Source organism: Thalassophryne amazonica, chromosome 19 (assembly GCF_902500255.1).
Source record: "Thalassophryne amazonica chromosome 19, fThaAma1.1, whole genome shotgun sequence".
Classification (NCBI taxonomy): Eukaryota; Metazoa; Chordata; class Actinopteri; order Batrachoidiformes; family Batrachoididae; genus Thalassophryne; species Thalassophryne amazonica.
In genome coordinates, this window is record NC_047121.1 from 57,596,451 (window position 1) to 57,613,679 (window position 17,229).

The 17,229-nt window shown below is 41.3% G+C and overlaps 1 protein-coding gene across 3 annotated transcripts in view; it reads left to right on the plus strand.

Moving 5' to 3' along the window:
* The window catches only part of hectd1 (HECT domain containing 1), a 66,342-nt gene that overhangs the window by 10,797 nt on the left and 38,316 nt on the right, over window positions 1–17,229 (plus strand). For all 3 annotated transcript variants that reach the window (XM_034159784.1, XM_034159785.1, XM_034159786.1), the window contains exons 2-4: window positions 9,376–9,542; window positions 13,113–13,262; window positions 13,374–13,608. In XM_034159784.1, coding sequence (XP_034015675.1) covers window positions 13,123–13,262; window positions 13,374–13,608 — 375 coding nt within the window. In that variant the 5' untranslated portion in view covers window positions 9,376–9,542; window positions 13,113–13,122. The remainder of the gene's footprint in view (window positions 1–9,375; window positions 9,543–13,112; window positions 13,263–13,373; window positions 13,609–17,229) is intronic.

A 17,229-nucleotide genomic window follows, 5' to 3' on the forward strand; every position in this document is an offset into this window, starting at 1 on the left:
CATGATTTGTTAATTTCACTGGTACGGTGAGACCCAGTATGTCCTTCTCATTCTAATCATCTTGTTCTTTTTTATGGTGGTTGACATTCAGTTTCATGGTGCATTAGTCAATGTGAACTTTGTCATTCAGATTTGAAAAGTGTCCATCACAAAAAAAAATACATTTCTCTGAGCTCAAAGTGCAATATATACAACATTAAGTAAAAATAGGGAAAATAAATTAACTATGGACATCATCCATCATTTCATTTTCTTAACTTGCTTGTTCAATTAAGGATCTTGGGGGCCTGGAACCTATCTCATCTGTCACTGGGCGAGAGGCAGGGGACTGTGTGTGTGTGTGTGTGTGTGTGTGTGTGTGTGTGTGTGTGTGTGTGTGTGTGTGTGTGTGTGTGTGTGTGTGTGTGTGTGTGTGTGTGTGTGTGTTAAAGGTAGAGTTTACAGAATGCTCCACTTTTTTCTTCATTGTTTCTGTCATTTGACCTTCAGGTCCTCAGCTGGCAGCCATATTGCTGCCCATCCTCATCTCTTACCTTCTAGATGAGAACACCCTCAGCTCTGCACCCTCAGTGTCACAGTCTCTTCATGAGGAGGCGCTGAAGGATCTCATGCGTATTGGACCACAGTACTCTACAGTTTTCAGGTAAACTTCACAATTTAATTTCTTTTTATTTTTTTTGTCTTGATATTTGTTTATTTTTAACCATCGTATTATAACAGCCGAGGGTGAGTAAAGCTGCAGAGATCTGAGTTGTTGATGCAACTACAGAGGTATCATCCAGCTCTCTGTCCTTGTAAGGATTATTCTGAACAGGATTCACTTCCAGCTGCTTGCTGCTCAGTGACCAAAACAGTCTGATTTATAAACAAGAACCTTATCCATCGACCGTATTCTAGCCCTGTGAGTACTTGCAGAATGAAATGTGAAGATCAGTAGTGCTTCTATGCAACCTGTGCTGACTTTACAAAGTGTTTATTCCGTTAATCGGATTATTCTCTAGGACATCCTGAGAATTTGTGGGATCCCCAAGACGTTATTGGACATCGTAGCCAGCTTGTGCACAGATACTGTGAGTGCTGGACAGAGGCAGATACTTTGTTTTCCCCAGTCAACACTGGTATTCCTCAGGGGTGTATTCTGGCTCCTACACTGTTCAGTGCTTGCATAGACGGGGTATTGGACTGGGTGTTGGATTGGGTTGTGAAAACCAGTGGCTCGGGTGCTTTTGTTGGCGAGAAAACATTCACTGAGCTTCACTTCACAGACGATGCCGTGATCTTTGCAAAATCAGTGGATACTCCGATTACAGAGAAGCTGAATCAGGAATGACAGGGTCTGGGTTTGTGATGGTCCTGGATCCAGACTAAGATCCAGGCTGAAGTGACTTCTTGGACCCGTCCATCAAAAGTGTATCTGTTTGTGGCGAAGTGTTGAACTTATAGAGACATTCACTGATTTTAGCAGGGATGTTCATGTCTTTGTGTCCTCTGCTTTTGAGATCCAGAGACCCTTAAAAAGACCTCATGTGGTCAAACATCAGGTGTTTGGTAATGCTGACATCTTTGCAGGAGAACAGTGGTCTAAATCTTTAGGGTTCTGGTGTTGACTGTCTGGTTGTCAAACTTGGACTCTAACAAGTGTCTTAAGGTGACAACTGGATGTCTTTGATACCAGGTCTCTTTAGAGGATCCTTGGGTCCAGCTGGAATGACTTTGTGTCCAATGAACAGTTACTTAGTGACACTCCAATGAAGAGGGTTACTGACATTGTGAGAGAACATCTGCAACCACATTTATTCTGTGTAGTGTGTTTTCTGGACATGATCCAACATGCAGGTGCCTCAGTGTTGAGGACCCCAGAGACTGGAGAAGGTCAAGGACATGCCCACTTTTCTTCTTGCTGCAGCATTTTGTCTGCCTGGCTGGTTGCCATCCAGGATCCAAGCAGCTCTGATTGTTTTACTAACAAACAAATGTTGTAAATTGTATTAAAAAAATGTTTTAAGATGAAATAGAAGCCGTTATGCTTTGGGGTGGACCAACAAAAAGGGGCAGGGCCTGAATATTGTGTGGATTTTCATGTCTTGATTTTGTTTGTTGTCATCCGTCAGATCTCTTATGACCTCGTCTCCTCACCTGAAGTCTCGCTTACACGCCGCCATGAAAGGAAACCAAGAAAATCTCAAAGCTAAAGCTAGCAGCATTAACTTCTCTGCTCGCAGCACCACCAAGTCGTCACCCAGCATCACGCTGAAGACCAACTTCCTGTGAGATGGCGGATTTAAAGCCTGCTGTCTGGAGTGTGGCGGGTCGTCCTGACTCCAGACTCTGATGCTGGTCGGCTTTCTTTATGAAGATGTCCTGGATCCTGGTCCAAGCCTTGGCTGTAGAATTAATATTTTTAAAACCCAGTCTTTATGTTGAGCAGGTTTGTCTTTATGGAACATTTTATAAATTCTCGGCTCACTGCGGCTTGATGAACCAGATTTGGAACTGGATCACAATGGTTCAAAATGTCTTTTCCTCACTTTGGTTTAGATCTCCAGTGAGCTGCCTGATCCTCAGTTTTGCTTCAGTGGTTTAAAAAAAAATAATTTCAGAAGGTGCAGAATCCAAATCTGGTTGTCTGGTCTCGGAGGACTGAGCTGGTGCTGACACATTGTGCTGGTTCAGAGTTTTAGGTCAGTTATGGTCCTGAGGGTTAAGAATATCTTTAAAACCCTTCAAGAATCCAGGTCCAGTCCTGGATCCGGCTGACTTCAAAGGAGGACCTATTAACTCTGAGCAGACACACACAATCATTCTCAGTATCAGGTGGTGGGTTGAGAGTCAAACACATCGGCCCTCTGAGATCAGCTGGATCGGGATCTGGACTTAGATTCCAGGCATTGAGGGACTGAAGCAGATCCTCTGTGATGTTCTTGTTTGTGTTTTTAAACATTTGTCCTTCAGAACATCTCAAAATCCATCAAACTTTGAGATTGAAGCAGTGTGAATCCTCAGAACACAAACATTTGACCTTTCACCTTTCAAAATGGGTAACAAGTGTTTTGTGGCCTTAATGGGAATGTTCCGGAATGTCTTCAGTTTAGAATCATTTGAGCCTTTTTAAAACTGTAGATATGAAACTTTCTCCTGCAGCTTGGTTTGTTTTAAAATGTTTTTAACAGTTTTGATCAGCGAATATTGATTGTGGTTTCTTTGTCTGCGGCTCAGCCTGAGTTTCAGACAAATGAAGTGAAACGTGGAAACTGAAACACTAAGATCCTTTTTTATTGTGATATGGCCTGAGAGCCGGATTAATCAAACTGGGTGTAATCTGAGTTTTATTGATTGCCACCGACATATTACTGTTTTAATCAGATGGATTTTTTTTTCTTTTTCAAATCAGAACTGCTTTTATGCTGGCTGAGGATAGGGAAGTGTGGGTTGAGCTACTTAGTCTGCTGCCACCGCAACCCAGATAAGTGTCAGAAAATGAATGATTTTATGGTGATGGATCAACAGAAAATGACTTGAATATTCTTACTGTGGATGTTTTATGGAGACTTTGATTCTCAGCACTTTAGTCTAACAACACTACAAAGTCCAGATCAGGTTTAGCCAGAATCTAACCGAATGTTGTTTATGGGAATGTTTGTTTTCTAAATGTGAATAAAAAAGAAACATTTAAAGAAAACCTTCATGGTTCTGCTTCTTGAGTCCAGTCAGAGAAACATTCCATGTCTCTTATAGGCCAGACTGAAATAGTTTTCTATAGTTTAAGTATATATACAGTCTACAATCGTTCATAAAGATCAGGGCAGATTTGAATGAGTTTTTGATCACAGCTCACTTTGGTACGAATTAAAACTTATTTGTATTTTGATGACCATCTCAAACTACCATGAACTTCATATAGTTCATGGTAGTGATGTTCATAGTGGCCCATTCAATCGGTCTGCTGATTCTCCTCTGACATCAAGGCCTTTTCGTCCACACAACTGCTACTCACTGGATTTCTTCTCTTTTTCAGACCGTTCTCTGTAAACCTTAGATATGGTTGTGTTTTAAAAAAATCCCAGTAGATCAGCAGTTGATAAAATTCTCAGACCAACCCGTCTGGCACCAACCACCATGCCTTGTTCAAACTCACTTAAATCTCCTTTCTTCCCTATTCTGATGCTCTGAACTTCAGCAAGTTGTCTTCGCCATGTTTAGATGCTTAAATACATCGAGTTGCTGCCATGTGATTGGATGATTATCTATTTGTGGTAAGCAATTGAACAGGTGTACCTAATAAGTGGCATGTGTCTCATATACGAGGTCTATCAGAAAAGTATCCTACCTTTTTATTTTTAAAAAAACTACATGGATTTGAATGACGTGCGATTACACAATCATGCTTGAACCCTCGTGCGCATGCGTGAGTTTTTTCACGCGTGTCGGTGACGTCATTTCCCTGTGGGAAGGCCTTGAGTGAGATGTGGTCCAGCCCTCTCAGCTGAATTCCTTTGTTTCACACGCTGCTCGAGACGGCGCGCGTTGCTTTATCAAAATTTTTTCTGGACCTGTGAGGAATATCCGAGTGGACACTATTCGAGAAATTAAGCTGGTTTTCGGTGAAACGTTTAACGGCTGATGAGAGATTATGGGGTGTTTCTGTCGGTGTAAGGACTTCCCACGGAGCGGGACGTCGCGCAGCGCTTCCAGGCGCCATCGGCCTGTTTCGACCTGAAAACATCCTAATTTAAGGCTTAATTCACTCAGGACGTGAGAGAACAGAGAAGATTCAGAAGAGGCCGGCATGAGGAGTTTTATGCCGACATTCCACTGTTTTAAGGACATTTTGTAATGAAAGACGTGCGCGCAAATTCGCCGAGTCGTTTTCCGTGACGACTCGGTGAATCTGTGTGCGCCGCGACAGGAAAAACATCTCCGTGTTGAAAACCATTTGTAAAATTCAGGCGGCTTTTGATGGCTTTCAACAAGTGAGTAACTGAGAATTGTTTAACAGCTTGGGCATGTTCCAACTTGCCCCGTTAAGGTTTCTAACCGGAGGTGTTTTTCCTGTCGCGACCCACCGCGGTCGGGTCCGGCCCGACATGCGACTCTGCCCGCACGTTCTTTCATTACAAAATGTCCGTTAAACAATGGAATGTCCGAATAAACTCCTCATGCCGACTCTTCTGAAAGTTCTCTGACGACTTACTGGGTCAACAGAGCCTGAAATGTGGAATTTTTCAACTTGAAACGGCGAGACGCTGCCGCCTCGAAGCGTAGATCGCCGTCAGGCACCATGGGCCGTCCTTACGGCGACACTGCCAGACCAAAATCTCTCATCAGCCGTTAAAATTTTTTACCGAAAACCAGCTGAATTTATCAAATGGTGTCCACTCAGTTGTGCCTTACAGTTTTGAAAAATTTTGAATCAAACAAAGCAGCAGTCTCTGAGCCATTCCTAAACAATGAAAAAAATCGACGAGAGGGTGGGCCACTCCTCACTCAAAGACTGCCCACAGGCGAATGACGTAACCGACAGGCGTGAAAAAAACTCGCATGCCCACGAGGGTTCAAAGCATGTCTGATGTAATCACGTGATTCAAATCCATATGGTTTTTGAAAAAATAATAAGGTGGGATACTTTTCTAATAGACCCCGTGTATATAGTACCCGACCTTATTATTTTTTTTCAAAAACCATATGGATTATCTCATTATATATATTATATATATATATTATGATTGCCGTGAGATCAAAGGGCCATTGATAACGGGTTTAAATTTCTTTTGAAAAGTTGATGGAGGAGGTGAGGGTTTGTAAGTTAAGCGGCTGTTTTTCAGGCATAAATTTTTAAAAATTCATGCAGTTTTTTTTTTTATTATAAGAAAGGGATTACATTGTGTTTCTTGATCTCATATAATCACATCACAAGTCTAAAAGGAAAATACACAGTTTAAAATTTTAAATAAAAAAAGCGCCAGACTTCCCTAGTCTAGAAATGGCCACTAGGGGGCGCTATTGTGAAGAGCAATAATGTTGGCAAAGTTCACTTTTGAAGATCTATTTTTTACATTTTCTGGAGTATTTATTTTTAATTACATTTATCTTTTAAATCCCTGACATATTTTACTTTCTTCTAACATGTAGTTTTTGTAATATTACGTTTTATGAAATACTTTACTACTTTGGTTATCATAAATTGTGCGTTTTTTAATTAATTTCTTGCAATATTAAAGTTATTTTGTATTTTAAATTTTTTTTGGTCCTTTTAACAATCTTTTCACTTTCTGAAATTGTCTTGTTCTTGCAATATGTTTTTTCCCTTGGGGCGGGGGGGAATGACGTTCATGTTTAATATCGTGATATAATTACATAATTTACCTTTTATAGTCAAACATGCACAGAATTTCATATTTGTATAACTGAAAGAGCTGAAAATGGTTTACTTTTAGATTTATATGAGGAAACTAAACAGTCTTCCATTAGTTTTCTAAGCCCGCTGCGGGTCTGGAGCCCAAACGCTCCTTTAATAAATCTTTTCGTGATTTTATCTGGTTTTTATATACTGTGATTTAAGCGGTATATTAGATACCTGTGATGTGCGCTTTGATTCATTATGTATAAACTTTTCGCACTAATAAATGAATTATGAATGAATTTGAAACACCAGGTGTGATTAATATGACTGCTTTAAAATAGTTTCATTCATTCTATTTAATTTCTACAAAGTGCAACTTTATCCTTCAGAGCTTTCTTTTTGTGCTTTTATTATGCTCTTGTAAATTTGGATATTTATTTGAATTTGTCGAAACTATTTTTCTCTGTCTGAACTTGTCAGATGTCCGACTTGTGTGAAGGTCCGTGAACGTAGCAGTGGTGCGTTCAGCTCTGCTCCATTTCAGTAGCTGGGTGTCTGTCGTCTCCACTTTGACCTTTTAGCCTCCGATCAACAAAGATGGATGGCGTTGATTTAAAGCCTTTTTCGGTATTCGGTTCTGCGCTTCGCGGAACCCCGAAGCTCATATTTACACCCCCGCTGATCGTCGCTGTTGCTGGAAACAAATAACGTGAGTGGTTAACCCGAACTTGGACGGTCGTGTTGGATGTCGTCGTACAGCAGATGTCGAACGGCCTCCCGCCTCTTCCAGAACTCGAGCTTCGCGGCTTGTTTACGAAGAGTTAGGCCGCGGCAACGACTAGCGCAGAAAGAGCGTTTTAACGTGCCCTAAAAACGTGTGAGTTGGCATAAAATGTGAGTGTCTGGATTAGGCAGTGGAGTTAAATAAACTGTCGTGAGATAATACAGCTTTATTTTTTTTTAAAAACTTGACGCATCTGTTAGCTAACCAGGTGGTGCTAACGTCAGCTAGCTGGCTAGCCTCAGCCAGCTCACCCGGTTTTATCTTAGGGATTTTCTGATCCGGATTAAAAACTAACAGAAACCTTTGTCTCGGACGTTCTGTGTGTCAGTTTCCATCCTTTGAAAAATTGTTATGTTTGTACGGTACGACAACACTGATTTTTCGCCAGTGCGTCGCTGGGGAAGCTAATGGCCGTAGAACGGTGTGTACCAGTATGAAAAGATGTACAGCGGGGTTTAATTTGCCCCATCTGTGGGTTAAAGCCACGGGGACGTGCCCTCTGTCTGTCCGTGTCTATATATATATATATATATATATATATGTATATATATATATATATATATGATTTTATTGAACATGTTATCCACAAACAACCAGTGAATCTTGAGCTCATGACTCGGTCAGGATGATGAAACTCGGAGACACCGCGGATGAAGGCTCGCTGTACTTTCTATTTACTGGAAGTAAAGTGAGCCGGACAGACTGGTATAAATCTTTCACAATAGTTTATTTATTGCTGAAATAACTAATCGACTGATAGAAAAGTGATAATTCACTTTGACCAGTTGACATTTTGCAATTTCTCAAATGAGATGATTTGCTCCTACTTGAGAAAAGTTTGAAAATGTTGAAAAAATGGCTAAGTGCTCTGAACCAAATGATCTTAGTAGAGCAGCTTGACTCTTCGGACTGGACTGGGTTGCTCACGTCAAGCAACCCAGTCCAGTCGAAGATTTAAGCTTCTCTACTATGGAACCACCTGGACAGTTGAGACACAGAACAAAATGATCTTACGTAGCTCTTGTTTTCAGCACTTCAACCAATGATAAACATGTTTAAAATGATAAACATGATTAAGTAGTATGTAGCTAAATAGAAAGAGGTTGGTTCTAAAGAATATCTTAAGACAGTCTAACCTAGTTGAGTCTTAAACTGAAGGTAAAGATGAATTAAGAATATGCAGCAAAGTGTGCATAAGGTGGTCTTTATCAGTGAGGTCAAACATTGTGAAGATGAAAATATTTACTGTGTACCAACGGCGGTTGACGCTGGTAGAAAGTCTGTAGTTGTCTGTTGTGGTTTTTGAAAGTTGCCCACAGGTCATTGTGGAGAGTTGGCATTCATACTTGTGCTATAAAAAGGTATTATTTAAGTGTCCTTTGATTTTTGGACATCTCTTCCCTTTCAGAAATCTGTCTTTTGTGGGATTTTTGAAGTCTAGTTAATTGAGTCCAGGTTTTGTAGAAAACTTGGAACCATTCTTCTCTTGGCATTAGAGCAGACTTTAAACAGCAGTCTTCAGTCCATACAACAGGAAAAGGCTTTTGTTTTTGCGGACCTCTGCCTGAGTAAAGGAAGTGGGCACAGAATGTTGATGAGGGGCAAAAGGTGGGGATCCAAACAGGTCAAACACAACAGCTATGGTCTGAGGAGGGAGAGTCAGGATGCTAGCTCCTAAATTGTGATGATTAATCTGTTACTAAGAGGATCTGTCTTGAGACCCAGACTGACAGGTTGTCCAGTTTCAGATGAGGAGTTAGTGGATCCAACAGGGTTTCGACAGCATTGTCAAAGCATGAAACAGTATTTCTGCACCTGAAACCAAACCCAGAGTCGTCTGTCATGGGTTGTTTCACCACCATGTGGTTCATTATGGGTTTGAGCAGCAGTGACCTGTTACATTTATTCACTGTGTGTCTATTACCTGGCATTTTATAAATGGCTCATTTAAAAAGGAACAGAGTGCACACTGAAAATGAGGTGGATAGCGCTCTCTTGCCTAACCTGACTGCAGATGGAAACCTGGTTAGATTCCTTTAAGACTTTTCTTGCTCGAGGATTGCTCTACACATTTCTGTATGAGCAGGGTGAGTTAACAGTTTCAGTATAGGAGAAACATCTGTACTCTTGCCAGACTAAACTGAGGACAAAAAAGTTGATGCAAAAATTAGCTGCATATAAAAATAACCCCCTCGGGGTCCATGGGAATTCAAAAGCAGAAATTAGTTCAGAAACTTGTTTGTTTTTGCAGATCAACAGACTACATGTCTCAGAACCCCCTGTAACAACCAGTGACGACTGCCCTGTCTTGGTTTCCAGTCTACTGCTATCCAGCTGGTTGAATGAGTCCCGAACCACTTCAGTTTTGTGAGCAGTGATTGGGCATTGAGCCAGATCAGGCAGCCAACTGGGAGCCAAGTAAGAGATCATGTGACAGTTTTTTGGTCCTTGGATAATTATGGATTATTTTGTGTGCCTGACCCAAAATACTTTTTTTTTTTTTTTTGGCTACAAACCTTAACATTTCAGAAATATTTCTGGGGGGGATAATCCACTATAACATGAAGATTAACTTTTTTACCTATGATTTTACCTATCAATTCTGCTTATCGATCCGGTTCTTTATCAATTCCCTTATCAGTACCTCCTGTCAATTTTCTGTGTACTAAATGTAGCCTTTACGGGTTTTCTATGTCAACAACATTTTATTGAGTCTTAAGGTAAATAAATATGAAATTGGTCACTGGATCCTTGATCTCTGGACATAAATAAAATCTGTACATGGTCACTGGATCCTAGATCTCTATGACAGACTTATCCAGGAGTAGGAAAAACCTTATTTAAGACATTGTTTTGGTGATTAGGGATGTCCTCATGTATTGTAATAAATGTCCCAAAAAATCTTTGATATAATATAAATTCAGCTGGACAGAAATAAGATGTATACCTATTAATCATTACGAAACATCATATTTACAGCATCCTTATTGTTTCTAGTTTCCAATGATATATGACGTGGTACTTTCGGGGCAATTACGGCTGGTACATCCTGTTTTTCTTCAATGAAGCATAATGCAAAAACACCAAAATTTACTCTACACACGGGTCACCTTGCATTTAGTGGATAAAAAATACATGTTAAAACTTCTGGAAGTACCCAAAACACTTATTGGTTGATCGAAAGAGTTGACAAAACAACAACTTTTCATTAGATTTTTGGAAATTGATACTGTAGTCCTTTTATTTTGGTCATATTTTTTTCCGTCCCACAGTGTCCGTCCATAACGCTACATGTTGTTCCTCACTGTGGGAAGATTAAAAAAAATGTTGACCTAAGTGTGATGAAGACCTACCCACAAACATACTTTATAATGACATCCATGGAAAAAATTCAAGTGGCCAAATCCCCACAACTGATGAACCATTTCCATCCCACAAAATGTCCGTCCGTCACACATGTGACGGACAAACATGTTGTGGGACATTTCTGTACTGTACATTATTTGTATGGAAAAGGTATCATTTGTATGTATAATTTTTGCATAGTCACAGTGTTTACAACACATATTTGCATTTTTCACAAATTACATTTACTTTTGCGTTACGACAGATCTCTTAAGGCTCATTGATTTTGTTCTTATGATATTGGAGATAATTGTTCTGTAAATTGTTCTTCATTCGTTGCCAATTTACATAGATGAAGGTGACATTTTTTACTCAAATCAGAATTTGTGAAGATTTATTATTCACACATATTTAACTTTGGGATATTGAAGGTTTCAGAGATGGAAATCATCATTTTGGTCCCACAGTGTCCATCTGTCACATGTACAGTCGGGAGCTCAGTCTAATATTATTAGTCATTATAAGTAACCTGTCTTTTAAAGATGAAATTGGTCAAGTACTGATTACATATTTATGCTTCATTGAATTTAGGGCCCCTCAGATTAATTACTTGCAATATATCACTTTAGAATGAAGCAGCAATGCAAGTGCAGAAGCATGCTAAGTGCAGTCAGTGTCACAGGGTGCAAGTTGTAAACATGTTTTGATCAGTGGCTTCAGAATCCTCATTTGGATTGGAAATCTTGAAATGTACAGACATAGCCCTATTCTATAAAGCTTTCTGAAGGTGAGTCACCATGAGTTTCCTGATTTTCCATCAATTCACATTCTTTCAAAAGCTGTTTGTCAAATTCGACTTTTGATAAGTAAAAAATGCACGTGTCAATAATTCTAGGGTGTACTGAGGTTGGTTTTAGGATGATTCCTTTTTATGTACATCCTGCTATGATTTCCCTTTAAATTCACATCCCACTCTGATAAATCAAGATGGCTACTACATGCTTGGCAGCCATATTTATTTTGTTTTCTGCTTTTATAAATCTTCAAATGGCCGGTCCTTTTGTTTTCATTTTCTCAGGGTACTAAAAGTATGTTAGGGTGATAAGGATGTTTCATATAGATTTGTGGCATGCTCCAATAATCAAGATGCCCCCATGGCAGCCATCTTGATTTTTGGTTTCCACTAAATAACTTAATATGTTTTCATTTCAAGGTATGTTTGGGTGCTTAAAGGGACCCTTTACTCATCAATGTTAACCCCTAAAATAAGAGATTATATATTGAAATATATATCTTAAATAAAAACAAGATTTGCAATAGATTAGCTTAATTTTTATGATTTTAAAAAAACTCACCATCTGTGAATAAAGACACTTTGTGGGGCAGGGATCATTATTTTGGCAAAATATTCCAGTTTTTGGCCCTTTTCATGCACAAGAGTGACCAGGATTTTATTCAGAGAATAAAGATTGTTTAAAAAAAACAAACTACATTCTCAAGACCCTAGTGGTCCATATTTAACCCCTTAAACCCTAGAGCCTATCTCACCAAAATCACATGCACATACATTATGATTTATTTCATTACAGAGTCAAAAATGCAAAAGTTTGGATCAGCTAAAAGACAGGTCCTAGGGGATGTTGTGGTGTATGTTGGTGTCAGCATTGGTTAGTTATGAGTGTTCATATGTTCTAAAACAGGGCAAGTCCCCAAATTTGGGGACTCTAGAGTTTAAGAGGTTAAAACAAATACATGTTCCACTTGTTTTGAAAAATTTTTTTTTTCTTCTTTCTCCACTGTTGCTGTTACATTTTGTAGCCCAGCTTGGTGAACACGCACTGAATTTTAGAGGGCACATGCAGAGGTAAAGTTTCATAACATGGCTTTTTTTTAGGTCAACTTTATTATAATAATAATAATTGTGCTATACAGATTGGTGACAATTTTAAAAGAAAAACTAGAATAAGTGAGTGGAGGAATGCAATTAATAATTATTATTTTTTTTTTTTAACCTTTATCTAACCAGGTTAGTACCATTAAGATAAAGATCTCTTTTGCAAGGAAGACCTGGGCATTTCTGAAGTTTCCAAGTCACCTAACCTGCATGTCTTTAAATGTGGGAGGAAACCCACGCAAACACGGGGAGAACATGCAAATTCCACACAGAAAGGCTACAGGTGGGGAATCAATCCCATGACCTTTTTGCTGTGAGGCAAGAGTGCTAACCTCTAATCCACCGTGCTGCACAAATGAATGCAGCTGCTTCTGCACAGGTGCACTGCAAATACAATTAAACACTTCACATCCCCTCGTATTCTGTAGCATTAAAAAAAAAATGGACACCCAATTTCAGACATGTTGGATAACCCTCATCCAAATATCTAAATAAAGGGAATATCTTTGGAAGAATGGAGTTCTTCCCTTCATAATTTCCATAGACATGTAACAGCTGTTCTGCACCAGCATTTAATTAAATCACTTATTGTTCATGTATCCTTTGATTGGTCACCTGTTTTTGTATGAATGTATACTTTCAGATGTTTTAATATCTGTCACCTGAATGATGGCAGATTTCATCACACTGGCTTCAAGATATTATTTTTCACACTGTTAATTTTTGTTGGGGTTTGTAATTTGCTGTAGGCGAGTCATCATGGGGGATGTGGACCCAGATACCTTGCTGGAGTGGCTGCAGATGGGTCAGGGCGACGAGCGTGACATGCAGCTCATCGCACTGGAGCAGCTCTGCATGCTGCTGCTCATGTCAGACAACGTCGACCGCTGCTTTGAAACGTGAGTTTACTTCAGCAAGCACATGCACTCTACACAATGCCACATTCAGGTCGGAGCTGGATGCTGTAGTATTTGCTCTTCTAGATTGTGATCTGGGTTCTGTCCTCTCAGGTGTCCTCCTCGAACGTTCCTTCCAGCGCTTTGTAAGATCTTCCTGGATGAGAGCGCTCCTGACAATGTGCTGGAGGTCACGGCCCGTGCCATCACCTACTACCTAGATGTGTCAGCTGAGTGCACCCGCAGGATTGTTGGTGTCGACGGAGCCATCAAGGCTTTGTGCAACCGGCTGGTGGTGGTAGAACTCAACAACAGAACCAGCCGAGATCTTGCAGAGCAGTGTGTCAAGGTAGGATGGTGGGATGAGGTCAAGATTTGAAACTGCACATGAAAAGAAGGCTGATAGTTTTCACATACAACTAAACTGATACCGGTGTCTGAATTCCTTCCTCAGTCAGGTCAAAAAGATGACAGTAATTTATTTATTTAAATAGTTTCAGAAAGAAAAGTTCTGATCCAATGTACAAAAATAAAAATAGCAACTTACTTTGAATGTCTGATGCAAGGAGGTGACATCATACTGAAGTTTCTTCTTCTGGCTTTTCTGGGTGGTTTCTGAGACTCTTTGCAGTCTGGCTCTGAGAGTTTTGATGCGCAGATGGATTTTCTGTTTTTGGGCTGGTTGATCACAGGGCCCACCAAACTGCTTCCGTCAGAGTCTGAGAAGCGTCCCGATGTGTCTGTGATGAAAGTAGCCTCAGTGCTTTTTAATCCCATTATCTGCTTGTTCAGAGAATGATGTCATTAATGTGATAGCATGGCTGAGAGCAGCAGCAATGTTTTTGTTCTTGTGAAATCACATCAGTTCCTGTGTGTCTTGAGGTTTAATTGATGGGTCTGTGGTTCACCTGTCACTTTTCACAAAACCGTTATCCTGGAAAGTACCAGAGTTTCAGCAAAACTGGAAGTGGAGGAGACTACTGTCTTTATGATATCATTGTAGAAGAGGACACATTAAATTAGAACATGATGCTAAAATACCCTCGGCCGTATGATGTTGGTAGGGATATTGGATCTTTAAAAACATTAATTTGAAATTGGGACACTCTGGGATGGTACTTCTGTGTGTATAACTTCTAAATTGGGCAGCAGGAGAATTTCTACTTATAGAGTTGTAGAATTTTAGGACTTTGGGGTGTTTCAACATAATTTCTCAAACATATGAAACAAATTTAAACCTGACTTTGTGACTATACGAGGTCTGTTAGAAAAGTATCGGACCTTTTTATTTTTTACAAAAACCATATGGATTTGAATCACATGTGATTGCATCAGCCAAGCTTGAACCTTCGTGCGCATGCGTGAGTTTTTTCACGTCTGACGGTTGCGTCATTCGCCTGTGAGCACGCTTTGTGGGAGGAGTGGTCCAGCCCCCTTGGCGGATTTTTATTGTCAGGAAAATGGCTGAGCGACTGCCGCTTTGCTGCATCAAAAATTTTTCAGAAACTGTGAGAGACAGCCAGGTGGAAACCATTCTGAAAATTCAGATGGCTTTCGGTGAAGATTCTATGAGCATCACACAGATTAAGGAGCATTACAACCGGATTAAAGACGGTCCACAGCGGCTGAGGGCGCTCCGCGCTTCGAGTGGCCATTGACAGGCTGAAACGACCAGATCATTTCCAAAGTGAAGGCTGTGTTGATCCGGGACGTCATCTGACTACCAGAGAAATGGCAAGAGAGGTGGACATAGCACTTTTTTTGGCACATTACACTGTTACAGGAGATTTTGTAATGAAAGACGTGCGGCGGAATTCGCGCGTCAGGACGGAGCTGCGTAATGGCGCAGAACAAAAAGCACCTCTGTGTTGGAAGTCTCACGGGACATGCCCAGCTCTTCCACCATTCGGAAGATTCAGACAGCTTTGGGTGGTTTTTCAGTCGAGTGAGTATCCGAGAAATTGTCCAAGATCTGGGCATGTCACATGTCCTGTGAGACCAACACGGAGGTGCTTTCGTTCCGCGCCATTAGCGGCTCCGTGGCAAATTCCTCCGCTCCTGTTTTCATGACAAAATCTCCTTTAACAGTGGAATGTGCCGGAAAAGTGCTGATGTCCAGCTTTTCTGCCATTTCTCTGGTAGTCAGGTGACGTCCCGGATCAACACAGCATTCAGTTTGGAAATGATCTGGTCGTTTCAGCCTGTCGATCGCCGCTCGGAGCGCGGCGCGTCCTCCGCCATTGTGCGCCGTCTTTTATTTTGGGCTGTATAAACCGGCTGTAACACTCCTTAATCTGTGTGATGCCCATAAAATCGTCCCTGAAAGCCATCTGAATTTTCCGAATGGTATCACCTGGCTGTCTCTCACAGTTTCTGGAAAAATTTGATGCAACGCTGCTCCAGCCGTTCAGAAATTTTCCTCACAATGAAAATCCGACGAGGGGGGAGGACCAGTGCTCACTCAAAGCGTGCTCACAGGCGAATGACGCAACCGACAGGCGTGAAAAAAACTCACGCATGCGCACGAAGGTTCAAGCTTGGCTGATGCAATCACACGTGATTCAAATCCATATGGTTTTGGAAAAAATAAAAAGGTCCGATACTTTTCTAACAGACCTCGTACGCTCCCTTCATTAATTTTCATTTTGATTAAGATTTTAATATGGGCTGTTTTCATTATCAAATCTGCTCATTGAAATTTAATCCCTGAATGGAAAACTCCATACAGTCATATCAGTCCTAACCATTAAATAATTTTGATCATGTTTGAAACATTTGGCTTGTTTTTTGGTATTAAAATAAGTGTTTGCTGCTGCTCACAAGTGATCATGTTGTTGCTGTACTTCATTTTCTGTCCTGACAGCATTTCACTCTGTTTCAAGATATTTGTAAGGCATTAATAGAAATATTTTACTTACAGCTGTTCTGAGTTTAAGAGCTAGTGTCATAGTAGATATTGCTCTTCATGCGAGGCGGCTGTCCACAGAAGCACAAACACAGCTCTGTTAATTGAAAGATCCATCCATCCATTTTCTTCCGCTTCATCTGAGGTCGGGTCGCGGGGGCAGCAGCTCAAGCAAAGCCGCCAGACCTCCCGATTCACACACACCTCCCCCAGCCCCTCCGGGGGAAACCTGTGGCTTTCCCAAGCTGGCTGCGAGAGATGTAGTCCCTCCAGCGTGTCCTGGGTCTTCCCCGGGGCCTCCTCCCGATGGGACGTGCCCGGAACACCTCTCCAGCGAGGCGTCCAGGGGGCATCCGAAAAAGATGCCCGAGCCACCTCAGCCATCTCCTTTTTGTTGTGGAGGAGCAGCGGTTTGACTCCGAGCTCCTCCCGAGTAACCAAGCTCCTCACCCTATCTCTAAGGGAGCACCCAGCCACCCTGCGGAGGAAACTCATCTTGGCTGCTTGTACTCGCGATCTTGTTCTTTCGGTCATGAGCCAAATCTCATGACCACAGGTGAGAGTCGGAATGTAGATCAATTGGTAAATCGGAGCTTTGTCCCCCTGCTCAGCTCTCTCTTCACCACGACGGTCCGATACAGCGACCGCATCACTGCAGATGCTGCACCGATCCGTCTGTTGATCTCACGCTCCATCCGTCCCTCTCTCGTGAACAAGACCCTGAGATACTTAAATTCCTCCACTTGAGGCAAGGGCTCTCCACCGACCTGAAGAGGGCAAAGCACCTTTTTCCGGTTGAGAACCATGGCCTTGGATTTGGAGGTGCTGATTTTCATCCCGGACACTTTACACTCAGCTGCAAACCGCTCCAGTGCACGCTGAAGGTCCTGATTTGACAAAGCCAACAGAACCACATCGTCCGCAAACAGCAGAGACGAGATTCTGTGGTTCCCAAACCGGACTCCCTCTACACCCTGACTGTGCCTAGAAATTCTGTCCATAAAAGTAATGAACAGAACCGGTGACAAAGGGCAGCCCTGACAGAGGCTGACATGCACTGGAAAC